General features: G+C 47.0%; 1 protein-coding gene across 2 annotated transcripts in view; it reads left to right on the forward strand.

Annotated features, from left to right (window-relative positions):
• ILKAP (ILK associated serine/threonine phosphatase) overlaps positions 1–14,041 on the forward strand; it is a 29,369-nt gene extending 15,328 nt beyond the window's left edge. For both annotated transcript variants that reach the window (XM_060106927.1, XM_060106928.1), the window contains 7 exons: positions 819–925; positions 1,327–1,420; positions 1,705–1,792; positions 3,171–3,292; positions 10,184–10,303; positions 13,433–13,514; positions 13,770–14,041. In XM_060106927.1, the coding sequence (XP_059962910.1) occupies positions 819–925; positions 1,327–1,420; positions 1,705–1,792; positions 3,171–3,292; positions 10,184–10,303; positions 13,433–13,514; positions 13,770–13,910 (754 nt within the window). In that variant the 3' untranslated portion in view covers positions 13,911–14,041. The remainder of the gene's footprint in view (positions 1–818; positions 926–1,326; positions 1,421–1,704; positions 1,793–3,170; positions 3,293–10,183; positions 10,304–13,432; positions 13,515–13,769) is intronic.
• The last annotated feature ends 260 nt before the right edge of the window (positions 14,042–14,301 follow it).

Consider the following 14,301-nt stretch of genomic DNA (forward strand, 5'->3'; position numbering starts at 1 on the left):
GTTGCTTTTAAACCCAGGAAAGGGGCTTCTGGAGAGCCCCATGGGGGCAGATATTTTCGGGATAGATTTAATTGAGGAACACTAAGCCATAACTAGCAAATACTATGCTGTAAGATTCTGAGTTATCAACCACATGAAGTTTATTTTTTCATGGCTTTTGATGTCCCAAATTGAAAAGGAATTCCAAAAATGTTCGAAAAAAGAGCAGCTCTGCAGAATAAATGTCATTTCTCATAGGCATTTTTGTTCTGTCCTTCTTGAAACAGTTTTTTAATGACAATTATTCTATGTATGTTTTTTGGCAAAACTTGAAAGGGGAATAGGAATAAGACTAGTAAGGTAGGCTTTAAGAATTCTATATTGGTCAAAGTTTGAGCAAGAATTCTGAAATCACCTGTTCTCTCTCTCATAGATTTTTTAAAATAATTTTTAAAAATATCTTTATTGGAGTATAATTGCTTTACAATATTGTGTTAGTTTCTGCTATACAACAAAGTGAATCAGCTATAACTCTTACAGATATTTTTGACCGTCTTGGATCAGTAACTGTTTATCTGTGTGTTAGTGTTTGAAACTAAATCTGCTTTAAATAGAAAAAAGTTCTGAATTTTAGTTTAGTGAAAAATCAGGGTTAATAGGTCTTGATTTTTAAAAACAAGTGTGAGTTTTTCATTCTTAATTTTAAAACGTCACTGAAGTTACTTAAATGTTTGTCTCAGGGTAATGTTAAATGTTCGCTGTCTAAGAGTTAACAGCTTTTATGGAGAGGAATAGTCTTTGCCATGAGAATCTCTCTGACTCTCAGTTCATTGTTCCAGTACCCGGGTTTCATATTTTGCTGTTTTCGATGGACATGGAGGAATTCGAGCCTCAAAATTTGCTGCACAGAATTTGCATCAGAACTTAATCAGGAAATTTCCTAAAGGTGAGACTGAGAGCTAAATCGGTTCATGTTCATCTTGGTGTTGGCTGCTTGTGCTGATCAGTGACATGTCACTGGCTTTAGCAAAGAGTCCTTGGTGACTCTAAAAGAGCAGGGCTGAGAGGAGGCGGCTCCGAGGTGAGCAGGTGCAGTGGCTGTGCAGGTGTGCCTGGTATGGAACTTCTCGTGTCTCTGAGTGATTGGCCCCTCTCGTGGAATGTCTTTGGGTACAAGTGAGTGTCTTGCCTTTGTATTTGGGAGACTACTAAAACCAAATGCAGATGGCACTTAAAGGTGAGGAAGTACAGGTTGTCCTTGGTCGTAATATAGAAACAAAATGACAGTGGCGGGAGGATAATCTTCCCTCCTTAAGAGTTTGTTTTCTTTTGTTCCTTCTGTAACAGGAGATGTAATCAGTGTAGAGAAAACCGTGAAAAGATGCCTCTTGGACACTTTCAAGCATACTGATGAAGAATTCCTGAAGCAAGCTTCAAGCCAGTAAGTGTAATAACCACATGAAGACACGTGAGTGGAGTGCACGTGTTGTTTTCCTAAACGCATTCCAGGCCTTCTAATACAGTTTAATGCTAATGCTCACGTTTGAAAAGTTCCTAGCACCAAGTAATCTCTCACAACTTAACGAAATCTGGAACAGAAAAAAGCACATATCAAAGAAACCATCCATTTTAAAAGTATATGACACTTCCCATTCAACTCTGGAAATTAGTCTCAAAGTGCTAGCATGTTGGTGGTGACTGTATTTCTGATGTGTTTCCCCCCAGGAAGCCTGCCTGGAAAGATGGGTCCACTGCTACCTGTGTTCTGGCTGTAGACAACATTCTTTATATTGCCAACCTCGGAGATAGTCGGGTATGTGACTCTGGAGCCACCCACTTAGATAACAGCATGTCATATGGGGGAAGAGCTGTAGAAGCACTTGCTGAATAAAATTACAGTGATGATGGCTGGGTTGGAATCTTCCTTCTTGTGGGGTTGCTGCAGGGGGTTCTGCTGCAGAGTTTAAGTTCTGGGTCAGGGAACAGCAGCTAAGCTTGAGGCTGTTTGTTCTCTGGGAAGGCTTATACCCTGTCTGTCAGATACAGAGCTGTGAGTTGGAATTTAATTGGCCTGCAAGTACCTTAAATATTCATCTTCATTTCTCTGACCTCAGGCCGTAATGAGTGAATAACTCAAAAGCTGTAGCTAGAAAGTGCTAGATGATGTGACATGTATCCGTTGAGCCCCGTACACATGGCTGAGGGAGAAACCCGATGATTTCCCACTGGTGACATCCTGTGTCCCAGTCCCAGTTGTGGGGAATGACTCAGAGCTGGAGGGCAGTGCTCTGCAGGGTCTCTGCAGTCCCTCCCACCTCCCCTGCCAGGGGCGGATGTTCACCTCCATTGCCACTTGCTTTTCAGCCATTCTCCATGTTTGTTCAGCAGTCACTGGACAAAGTGACCTTCCCACTCTTAATAGCATCTTCAGACATGGAAATAGCTGCTCCCCACCCCTGTTGCTTTTAGGGTGATTTATAAATATGGAGCACTAGGAGCTGTGAGCATCACAGATGACAGCCCTGCCCTAGTGGAGTTCATATTCTGGTGATGCTTTAGTGGATCTGTCTGGTGGACTGTCTTGTACATAGGTGTTTAGATCAAAGGACTTAAAAAAACAACATGAGTAAAATTGGCCAAAAAAAAGAGAGACTTTGGAGTCAGGCCCAAGTTTGAGTCCTGGCCTTGCTCGCTGACTCTAGGCACGATGCTTATCCCCTGGGCCTCAGGCTTCCTCCTCTGTAGAATAAGAGGTTTGTCCGGAAGTTAACACACAGTAAACATGGTGGTGGGAACCCACGGAGAGGTACTTGGTCAGCCCACCAAACTGCCCTCGTCTTTGCCATTGTAAACTCTTGGAATGGTAACGCCTAAAGGGGCCTTGGTACCTGTTAGGTCCTCCCTTTCACGTCACAGATGAGAAGATAATGGCCTAGTGAGGGTGAGCAGTGAGCTATGGTCACCCAGCAGAGTTTGCACCAGAGTTGAGACCCAAGCCTGGGGCTTCTCTCCCTGAATTTTTTTTGTGACACCACTTTGCTACTTGTACTTTTGATGCTTGATCCACTGAACTCAAGTTTGTCAGCCGGAGGCTGAATCTGAAACTCCATTGTTAACCTTTCTCTTCAGCGGTCAACTTCAGGTGCTGGGCTCATTAAATTTCACAGCCATTGTACTCTCCATCTTCCCAGGCAATCCTGTGTCGTTACAATGAGGAGAGTCAAAAACATGCAGCCTTAAGCCTCAGCAAGGAGCATAATCCAACCCAGTATGAAGAACGAATGAGAATACAGAAGGCTGGAGGGAATGTCAGGTAACCAGGGAATGACGGGAACTCCGGGAAGGAGGGTTCACTATGTAAAAGCAGCCTTGAGCCCTCTGAGGGTGGAACGTGCTGTGTCACGCAGTCTTCAGCGTAATGAGACTCTGTATGAGGTCTAACCTGGTGAAGCTGAAGTAGGTGAACGAGTGTTGTAGGGTTTCACCTGTGTCCAGGTGGGAGCAAAAAATGTATGCCAGAAACGTGCTTCCCTACGTTTGCAAAAGAAGGAGACCTGTCTCAAATTCAAGTTCACCGTTTGCAGCATTGTCTCTGGTCCTGGTAACTCTCATAAAAGCTGTCATTTGTCACAACCTGGTAAGCTACAGTTTTCGGCAAATTCTCCAGAGAGAAAATCTAAAGTGGTTAAGACAGTAAATGTAAGACAGTAGTGTGTGCTGATCACCTCTGGCCTTCCTGGGGAACAACTTATCTAGCCCAGAGGGCCGCTCTTACCTGGCTTCGTCCGCGGCAATTCCAGTTCATCTCTCTTTACACCTTTGCAGAGAGTGTGCCGGCTCTGGTTTATCATCTGCCATCTCTCAGGTAGTTGAAGGAGGGCTTAAGTCTTTTCTGCACTTTAGGAGAATTATACTTTAAGGACATTGCATTATGAATTTGATCAGAGGTGTTTTCTGGTTCATCTTACAGTTTGACCCCATGAGGATTTTGTCTCCTGTTGGAGATAAGGGAGAAGTAATATATCAGTGTAAGAGTGCAGTTATTTGTCCTTGGATGTGTAGTTTCTCTTCTGTTGTTTATTTGGGGCAGTTTTTATTATTGCTTCAGGCTGTTTCTAGCCAGGGGTGCAGGGAGGTCTCTGGAGAGCAGTTAGAATTCTTAGGGTTGGTTAAAAAAACTCCTGGGTTAGTAAAAGGTGATTTGGGTCTTGGTTGTGGCTGTCTACGTGAGCATCGACGGAATTGTAGGCTGGGTTCAGACCTTGGCCGGTGCTCTGTGCCTGACTTCTCCCCCACGACTGCTGTGGAAGTTAATGCCCGAGAATGTGACCCCAGTGTTAGTGTCAACATCACCTTTTCTGCCCTTTATTATAACTTTAAAATTCTGCTTTTGCCTGAACTCCTTGAAAAGATTTTGACTTTGGCAGTCCTGTGGCTGAAAGTAAGATTAGCTGCATTGCATTTACTTCCTGTTTCCCAGTCCCTACTTACTAAGAACAGTGTGGGCTTAGGGTGAGCCCCTCAATTTAGGGAAGTGGGGTGGGAGGCTCAGAGACAGCAGGGGCTTTCTGTTCCTGAGCAGCAGGGCCAGGCTGTGGCCCATCTCCTGCCTGAGGCCAGGGTTGGCATGCTTTTTCTTTTCCTCCACCCCCTCCCCCTTTTATTATTAAAATATTCAAACATGCAGAAAAAATTTTAAAAGAGTAAACATTTCAGTATCTACCACCTAGATTCAGTAGTTAACATTTTGCTTTGTCTGTTTATGGATGTGTTTGGCTGAACTATTTAAAAGTTAGTTGCAGACATAACACCTAAGAAAATAATAATTCCTTAGGTTGTATTAGGTTATCTGATATCCTGTCTGTACTCATATTTCCCCAATTGTCCCCACAGTGTCTCTGAAACCAGGCTCTGGTCAGTGTTCGCATCTACCTTGGACTCACATCTTTCCGTGTAGAATCGTCTCCACTTGTACTAGGCTTGGATCATCACTAGTCAGCACTTGTACAGGGTCACCAGTGCTGTTTTTTCATGGTATCGTTTAAGTTGCTTGTGTGTATTTCTTGTAAACTAGAAGTTAGGTCTAAAGGCTTCTTTAAATTCAGATTAAACATTTTCAGCAAAAATATTTGATGGGGGGCTTCCCTGGTGGCGCAGTGGTTGAGAGTGCGCCTGCCGATGCAGGGGACACGGGTTCGTGCCCCGGTCCGGGAGGATCCCGCGTGCCGCGGAGTGGCTGGGCCCGTGAGCCATGGCTGCTGAGCCTGCGCGTCCGGAGCCTGTGCTCCGCAACGGGAGAGGCCACAGCAGTGAGAGGCCCGCGTACCGCAAAAAAAAAAAAAAAAAATTTGATGGGGGATGCTATGTACTTTTGATAGTCCCTCACTTCAGTAGCCATGTAAGGTCACTGGTGTGATACTGATTCCATGCTGGCTACCATGTGGTGACAACAGATGGCTCCAGAGTGAAAGGACATGTTTCCATGTAATCAGCCCATGATCCAGGGAGATGCACTCGAGCACCTTGTGAACATTGTGGCCCACCAGCCTTTCAGCTGACGATTTTAGCATCCCTTAGTGATCCTTGCATGAATCATTTATTTCACAGGGATGGCAAAGATGATCATCTACTTCTGTGCTTCCTTCTACGTGTATTGGCAGGCATCCTGTAAAAAAAGGCTTTCCTTCATCAATAGGGGATGAACCATAGTTTCTTTCTCCCTGAAAGCAAGGTAAATGTTGAATTCTTTAATCACCATTTGCAGAGTGAGAGCCACCCACAGTTGTGGAAACTAGTGTTTTCTTTCCCTTCTCTGCTTCTCTCCATCCCCTTTTCCTTGCTCCATGAGTCACTGCAGGTGGCTTTATGTATTCGAGGTGCTGATTCTAGCTGTAGAGGCAGGGTGCTCTTGCTGCTCACATGACCTCATCTGTGGCCAGTGGGAGGGAGCTTCAGCTTGCTTCAGACACTCTGCCTTTGTCTTAAAACTGAGCTCCATGTGCTGGGGATGCTTGTTTCAACTGCAGCGTCATCAATTCTGCGTCTGTTCTAAGAGCCAGGGGACACACACACTCACACACACTCTCTCTCTCTCTCTCTCTCTCTCTCTCTCTCTCTCTCTCTCTCTCTCTCTCTCTCTCGGCTGTGAGCTTAGATGGCTATTTCTCATTCATATTGGACCCTTATAGGACTTTCTCTTAACTTCTTTGATTCAGTAGTTGTAGTGTCTTCTTTTATGCTGAAAATCTTGGCTTCTAACATTAGTATATTTATTTGCCAAAATAGCTTGGAAATCATAGTTATCAACAGTATCACTATTAATGAATTCGAGTTCCTTGTGGTTCTCTTATCCTTAGCATGCTTCACTGAGGATATACAGAGTACTGTGTGTAAACATGGAATAATTAATTTCATTGCGGTTTTGTTACACTCTGGTTATTATGATCATTAGTTTCATTTTGCTTTCAACTTCAGGGCTTTTCCTGCTGGTGGGAATGTAAAATGGTGCATCTGCTGTGGAAAATAGTTTGGCAGTTCCTCACAAATTAAAAATAGATCTATCATCACAACATTGTAAATCAACTTCAATAAAAAATAAATTTAAAAATAAAAAATAAATAGATCTACCATATGATCTAGCAATTCCACTCCTGGGTATATACCCCCCAAAATTCAAAGCAGTGGATTTGAAGAGATAGGCATGCACCCATGTTCATAGCAGCATTTTTCACAAGAACCAAAAGGTGGAAGCAACCCAAGTGTCCATCCATAGATGAAGTGATGAACAAAATACGATTTCTCCATACAGTGGAAATACTATTCAGCCTTAACAAGGAAGGAAATCCTCTCGCATGGATGAACCTTGAGGACATTTTGCTAAGTGGAATAAGCTGGTCACAGAAGAGTGATTGCTGTATGGTTTCACTTATATGAGGTCCCTGAGTGGTCAGAATCGTCACCGGGACAGAAAGTAGGGTGGGAGTTGTCGGGGGAGGGGGAGGGGGAGTCAGTGTTTAATGGCCCCAGAGTTCAGTTTGGGAAGATCGGAAGGTTTTTGGAGATGGATTGTGGTGATGGTTGCACAACAACGTGAATGTACTTAATGCCACTCAACTGTACATTTAAAAGTAGTTAAGATGGGGCTTCCCTGGTGGCGCAGTGGTTGAGAGTCCGCCTGCTGATGCAGGGGACGCGGGTTCATGCCCCGGTCCGGGAAGATCCCACATGCCGCGGAACAGCTGGGCCCGTGAGCCATGGCCACTGGGCCTGCGCATCCAGAGCCTGTGCTCCACAACGGGAGGGGCCACAACAGTGAGGGGCCTGCGTACCGCAAAAAAAAAAAAAAAAAGTGGTTAAGATGGTAAATTTTCTGTTACGTGTATTTTTACCACAATTTAAAAAATGAAAACCCCCCACATGTACGTGGTTAATTATCTAAGTTAAATAAAAGGCACAGTTAGACATGCTTTCGTCTCTGTTCCCTTCACCCTTATCTCCTGATTCTTTCCAGTGTTTCTTTTTACAAAAATAAGCAAATCCATGTATGTATTTTTATTTTCCTACTTGCTTACACTGAAGGTAGTATACGGTATGCTGCAGTGCGTTACACTCCTTCAGGTGACTTCCTCGGAGAAGGTGAAAACAGTTTTGTGTTTACTTTACAAGGAAGGCAACTGAACCGCTGAAGGGAAGCTTGCACATGTAGCATTTAGTGTCAGATTCGCAGTACTTGTGCTGGTACAGGTCTCTGATGACAAAACGAAACAGTTCTGGAGTCATACCTGCAGTCTTCTCTGTAGCACCCATCGTATTAATACACCGGATCTTGGCATCTGCAATCTTGGGATGGTCAGAAGAAGATGGAGTCCCAGCCTCAGCTCTGTGAGCCTGTCAGGACCACTGGGTCCCTGCAATTGCCCATCTGCCAGAGTTGCTGAAGTCCGAGCAGGGTCTGGCTTGTCCTCACAGCCAGACTGGCTGTCTCAGTGCCTCCCTCTCCGATTGTGAAGGGAGAACCGGAACAGAAAATGGCAGCAAAAAGAGCTACGATCAGGGGACTCTGTTGAAGGACTTTCCCACCAATAGAACAGCAGTTCTGTGATTGCTGGGCACATGGGAAGGAGATGAAGAGCAAAGCAGCAGGGAGCAAAAGTTGCTTGAGGGCGGGAGGCCAGGCCCGTGGACGACTGGTACCGAGGGCAGGCACATGGGTCACGAGTGTGGACCTCAAAACCCACTCCCTCCTCAGCATGGTGGTCTTGGAGAACTTTGAGGGTAGCGGGAGGAGAGTGGATTTTCAGCCATTTGTTGAGGGAGAACCCGCTGCAGAGCACGCAGCTTCCTATTGTGCGTTTAGGAAGCTGGCCGCGTATCGGGTACGTGTGGAGGAGCTCTGCTGAGGAGGATTGGAGCAGGCCGGGAAGTGCAAGCCCACACATCCACGTGGCTGGTTCCGGACAGGCCTCGTCGGGTGTGGTCCTGTTCCAGTTGTCACTGACCACGAAGGGCAGGTGGTGTGACTTCGTGCTCTTGTGATGCACAGCCTTAGAGTTGGCACTGGCCTCTGGAGCTGACTGGCGTTTGCACACGCACGTCTTAGATAGCCTGTCACACTGAGTGCGGGCAGAGTGACGGCCAGCTTGCAGTGTCCGTTTCTGAAGTGTAAGTGGCTTTTCCTGAGTGTGCGATTCTGTCCGTTGTTGCTTTCTCCTGTCACTCCAGTAGTTGAGTGAGTGTAAGGTTTCCACTCTGTGTAGAACTTTGCTCAGTAAACAAGAATGAAAATGGCACTTCTGTGTTGTGGCACACACATTTTTCTTCATCAGACTCAGGAATTGTTCCACGTTTTCTGTACTGAGTTGTGCTGGTCGTCACTGGGGCTTTGGGACCTGCCATTGCACCCAATCTCGTTGAAACAAGCTGGGTTTATGACTTGGGGGTGGGGTTGGGTGCGCACCAGGCACCCAGTCCCTTGGTCCTGAAGAAGCGCTTTGTTGGCTTCTCGCGGTGCTCGTGCTTTGAGCTGCTTCCTCAAAGGCGCTCTCAAGGCTGAGGGACCCCGCACCCCGCCCCACTTCACTCTTCAGCTCGGCCCCTGTGCACTTCGGCCCCTCTTGGCTGCGCGTTTTACCGTTTGCACTTGAGAAGACTGCTCAGCTCTTCGCAGACACCGGCAGAAGTCTTCGTTGCTGGTGATGCAGCTGTGACCACTGGGAGGGTGAGGGCGACTTTGTGGGCGCAGTGAAGGGCCAGGGGCCAGGCTGAGCTCTGACTCTGAGACAGCCGCCCAGGCCCAGGCGAGCGGCTTCTCGCCACGTGTGTCCATCACACAGCATCTCCAGAGCTTGTTCCGCCGTTGGGGAGCCCCGTGGTGACAGGGCGCCTCCACACACGGCTTTGCTGTTTGCTCAGTGCTCCGATGCACCTTGTCAGGCGTGGGTTCTGGGTTTACTACACACGAGGGTCTCGATGCTTGGGGGGTTGCAGCTGCCCGAGGTCACACAGCAAGTACACTGCCAGACTTGTCCTGGGGAGTGTCAGGCTAGGGACTGCTGCTCCTGCTGACAGAACTCTGTCTTACAATATGGAGTCTTTTTATAGGTCACCTTCCCCTCTCCCTATCCCTCCTCTAAAAGTAGAATGGGTGGAAGTATAATGCCGTGCAGAACACTGCCATTTGTGTATTTAAGTCATATTAAATCGTACTCATACCCAGTGTAAAGGAAACTCGCTTCCAAATCTGGGAATAGTCACTTTCAGGTATTTTCCGAATCTGATCAGAGTGAAATGCAAAATATCCCTCTGTTCCAGCTATTCTTAACTCTGGTGACATGGTTGAATCACGTGAGCAGCTTTAACATAAAAACAAAGCCAGGTCCCCATCCAGTCAAGTGTGACCCTGGGCTGTGGGCACATCAGTGGATTAGGCCCAGGGCTGCCATATGCCCGCCAGAGGGGGCGCTGTCCCCATCAGTGTGCTGTTGGGCTGAGGAACCAGGGGCAGCAGGAGTGTGAACGACCTAGAACAAAGAAGCCTCAGCACAAAAATGCTCAGACGCTGCTATGTGTTAGAGGCTAAGAGATGTGGATTCCACAGGTTACATCTTTCACTCTATCCCGTTTTTCTGCTTTTAAGATTGGATTCTGAGTCCCGCGGCCCGTGATCTGTCGGATGGAACCTGAATTTGCTTTTCCCTCACTTTAGGGACGGGCGTGTCCTGGGTGTGCTGGAGGTGTCCCGCTCCATCGGGGATGGGCAGTACAAGCGCTGTGGGGTCACTTCTGTGCCAGATATCAGACGCTGCCAGCTGACCCCCAACGACAGGTAAAACCTCCCAGAGGCACAGGTGTGCGCACACATGGTTTTGTTTCTCTTCTGATTCCTTCCAGTTTGTGTCGTGAAGCTGGGGTGGGCAGCCATGTCTCGGGCACTGTGCTAGGCCCTAGAGGTGCAGGGATAAATAAAATACCGTTTGTGCTCTCGTGGGGTCCAGTCTGCCGGCGGGGAGCACCTGTGAATGGGCGGTTCCAGTCTAGTGTGTCAAGAGTGTGGGGTGCTCTGGGAGACTTTGGCTGTGGCGGGGAGAGAGACATCCTTGCTGGAGAAAAGAGAAGGGCTTTTTGGCAGAGCGGACACAACGGACAGGATGAAAAGGTGGCCAGGCAGATGCCGTAATAGGGAGTCAGGAAAGTGATGGCAGGGTACCTGGGGACAGATTGTAAAGGCCCTGGATTCTTTGCTGAGGAGCTTGAATTTTAGCTCATAATTGGTGGAGAATCGTGGGAGGTTTTGAAGCAGAGTCGTTAGGTTGAGAAAGAGACCCCTTGTTTAATTGTCCAGCCCCTAATTCTGAGCTGCTTGAAGGTGAGGCACCGTGCCTGGTGCCGGAAGCCCTCAGCAAGTCAGTGTTGGAGGCTGGAGTAGGATGGAGCCCAGCGGCCAGTTAGGAACTGAGGCACTGGCCCTTGCTGCGGGTGGGGATGGGAGAGGTGAACTAAGGCAGCAGTGGAAGGAGACCGGGGAGGCCAGTGCTGCGAGGGAGGAGCCTTACCCCGGCCCCCCGCCTGCTGAGCGAGCGTCTTGGGACACGGTTCCCCCAGCTCCTCTGGTTTGCCAGAGGATGCCTCAGGGGAGTCTCGTCTGCCCCCATTATACCAGGCCCCCTGTTTTAGGTGCTGCTCGAGCTCCCTCTGCTTTGGATCATGGTTGTGTGTTTGTGTGGCCTGTTGCTTAGGGTCTGTCACCTCAGTGGAAGGGGCCGGCACCTGCTTGGACCTTTGCCTTGCTAGGTCCCAAGCACGAACCATGTGCCTGGTAGATACTTGTTGAATGAATGCCCAGTCAAAAGAGGAAAACCAGGACCTGGGTATTAAAATGAGGAGAGAAGGGTGTTAGATCTGTGGGGAAACTGTCCCGGGAGAACCAGAACTGTCTTCATGTCATCCATCATTGTTCAGAAGGACACTCCTTGGGAAGCCTAGAGGGAGCTGTGAAAGGAAGGTAGTCCTGTTCTCAGATGGTGAAAGTGGAAGGTGGTTCTCCCTCCACGTGGGGAGTGAGTGCTTGAGAACATTCCTTAAGTCCACAGACTGTCACACAGACTGTCAGTTTTATTGGGTGGGCCAAAAAGTGCCTTCAGTTTTTTAAGTAAAAATAAAAGACACATTTTTCATTTTCACCAAGAACTTCATTGAACAGCGTATTCACCCTTTTGTTCCACTACCTTCTGCCATTTTTCAGGCAACTTCACAATCCCATCTTCCCCAAACTTTTTATCTTTTTGAGCAAAGAACTGTTCCAGGGGCCTTTTACAGTCCTCCAGGGAATTGACATTGTTTTCCATTGAGAGAATTTTGTAAAGACTGAAATAAATGGAAATCCGAAGGTGCAATGTCTGGTGAATATGGTGGATGAATCAAACTTCCCAGCCAAGCTGTAACAGTTTTTGCCTGGTCATCAAAGAAACATGAGATCTTGCCTTATCCTGATGGAAGATTATGCGTTTTCTGTTGACTAATTCTGGATGCTTTTCGTCGAGTGCTGCTTTCAGTTGGTCTAATTGGGAGCAGTACTTGTTGGAATTAATCGTTTGGTTTTCCAGAAGGATCTCATAATAGACGACTCCCTTCCAATCCCACCATATACACAACATCACCTTCTTTGGATGAAGACCGGCCTTTGGTGTGGTTGGTGGTGGTTCATTTCGCTTGCCCCACGATCTTTTCCGTTCCACATTGTCACTTTTCATCGCCCATCATGATTTTTAAAAACGGAACATTTTCATTACATTTCAGTAGAGAATCGCATGTGGAAATGTGGTCAAGAAGGTTTTTTTCGCTTAACTTACGTGGAACCGAAACATCAAAGCGATGAACATAACCAAGCTGGTGCAAATGATTTTCAGCGCTTGATTTGGATATTTCGAGTGTGTCGGCTATCTCCAGCGTGGTATAACATTGATTGTTCTCAATTAATATCTCGATTTGATCACTGTCTACTTCAACTGGTCTACCCGACCATGGAGCAGCATCCAGTGAGAAATCTCCAGCACGAAACTTCACAGACCACTTTTGACACGTTTGATCAGTCACAGCACCTTCTCCATACACTGCACAAATCTTTTTTTGCATTTCACTTGAGTTTTTACCTTTATTGAAATAATCATAATATGCTGAAAATGTTGCTTTTTTTTCTCCCATCTTCAGTATTAAAACGGCTACACAAAAATTCACCAATTTTGATGTCTTTTTTTTTTTTTTTTTTTTTTTTTTTTTTTGCGGTACGCAGGCCTCTCACTGTTGCGGCCTCTCCAGTTGCGGAGCACAGGCTCCGGACGTGCAGGCTCAGCAGTCATGGCTCACGGGCCCAGCTGCTCCATGGCACGTGGGATCTTCCCAGACTGGGGCACGAACCCATGTCCCCTGCATCGGCAGGCAGACTCTCAACCACTGCACCACCAGGGAAACCCAATAAGTCTTTTTTAAAATGTACGCTGATAGGACAGCTGTCACATACAATCTAACAAAATTGTTTCGAATGACGTTAAAGAGAACTGAGTGCTACTAGAGCCGTCTTACAGAAAAAACCGAATGAACCTTTTGGCCCACACAGTATGTTTGGGAAATGGCTCGAGGCATGTGGTGATAGAAATTTAGCATGTATTTATCATAACACCTGACGGATTTTATTTGGTGATTTTCCTAGAGTTTGTCTAAGAAGTGGGTTTGGGTTAATCCATAATGTTTGGTGAACAGAGAGTAGTCCCAATTTTGATGTATAACATTTCACCTACAAATATTTTTAAGTAGTTTTAACCTTTGTCTCGTAGAAGTTAAATTGGTTCTAAAAAATGTGTAGCCTTTGAGTAGTTGGACAAATATTTTTACCTCCACTGCCAGGCCATTTAATAAAGTTTGCTGCTAAAACCCATTTATATTTTTTTCTGTGTTGCAGGTTTATTTTGCTGGCCTGTGATGGCCTCTTCAAGGTCTTTACCCCAGAAGAAGCCGTGAACTTCATCTTGTCCTGCCTTGAGGTAAGAAGTCTCACAAGGGAGAGGGTGCCAGTCGTTCCAGCTGCACTTGGGCTTTAGAGAAGTCCCGAAGCCCCCTTCCTCCCCCACGTTCCCTGTAGTTGGGAGTGGGAACTCCAGCCCGGGCACTCACCGGTCAGTTTGTCCTGCCCGCCCTGATGGGGACTGGGGAGCAGTTCTTCCTTGTGGCTCTGGTGTCTCAGGAGAGTGATGGGGTGCAGGATCCCCACTCACCAGTGCCCCTTTCCTGTCCGGTAGGATGAGAAGATCCAGAGCCGCGAAGGGAAGCCCGCCGTGGATGCCCGCTATGAAGCCGCCTGCAACAGGCTGGCCAACAAGGCGGTGCAGCGGGGCTCGGCGGACAATGTCACCGTGATGGTGGTGCGGATAGGGCGCTGAGGTGCTGCGGGCCGGAGCGCGGCATGGTGTGGACTTCCGATGTTCATTTTGTGTGTTGTGCACATTATGTGTTTCGTGTACTCCTGTTGGATTCCCATGGTTGTAAATAAAGTTTTTTTTTTTTTTTTCTAGACTTTTGAGTTATCTTACTACATTTTGAGTAACTCTTGACCTTTCAGAGGTTGTGTTTGCTTTCGAATATGCTTTGGGTCTCTCCTTGTTAAAACCATTATAGGCATCTTGGGTTGGCCAGTGATAACGGCCTATCGTAAGCTGCTCATTGTGCAGTGCTTTGTAGTTTATACGCACCTGTCCTATGCCGTTTCGCCCTCATGATAACTGGTTGGGGAAGTGGCATTTTACAATGAGGAAATCGAGGTAATGACTAGAT

This window comes from Mesoplodon densirostris, chromosome 8 (assembly GCF_025265405.1).
Source record: "Mesoplodon densirostris isolate mMesDen1 chromosome 8, mMesDen1 primary haplotype, whole genome shotgun sequence".
In the NCBI taxonomy this organism is placed as follows: Eukaryota; Metazoa; Chordata; class Mammalia; order Artiodactyla; family Ziphiidae; genus Mesoplodon; species Mesoplodon densirostris.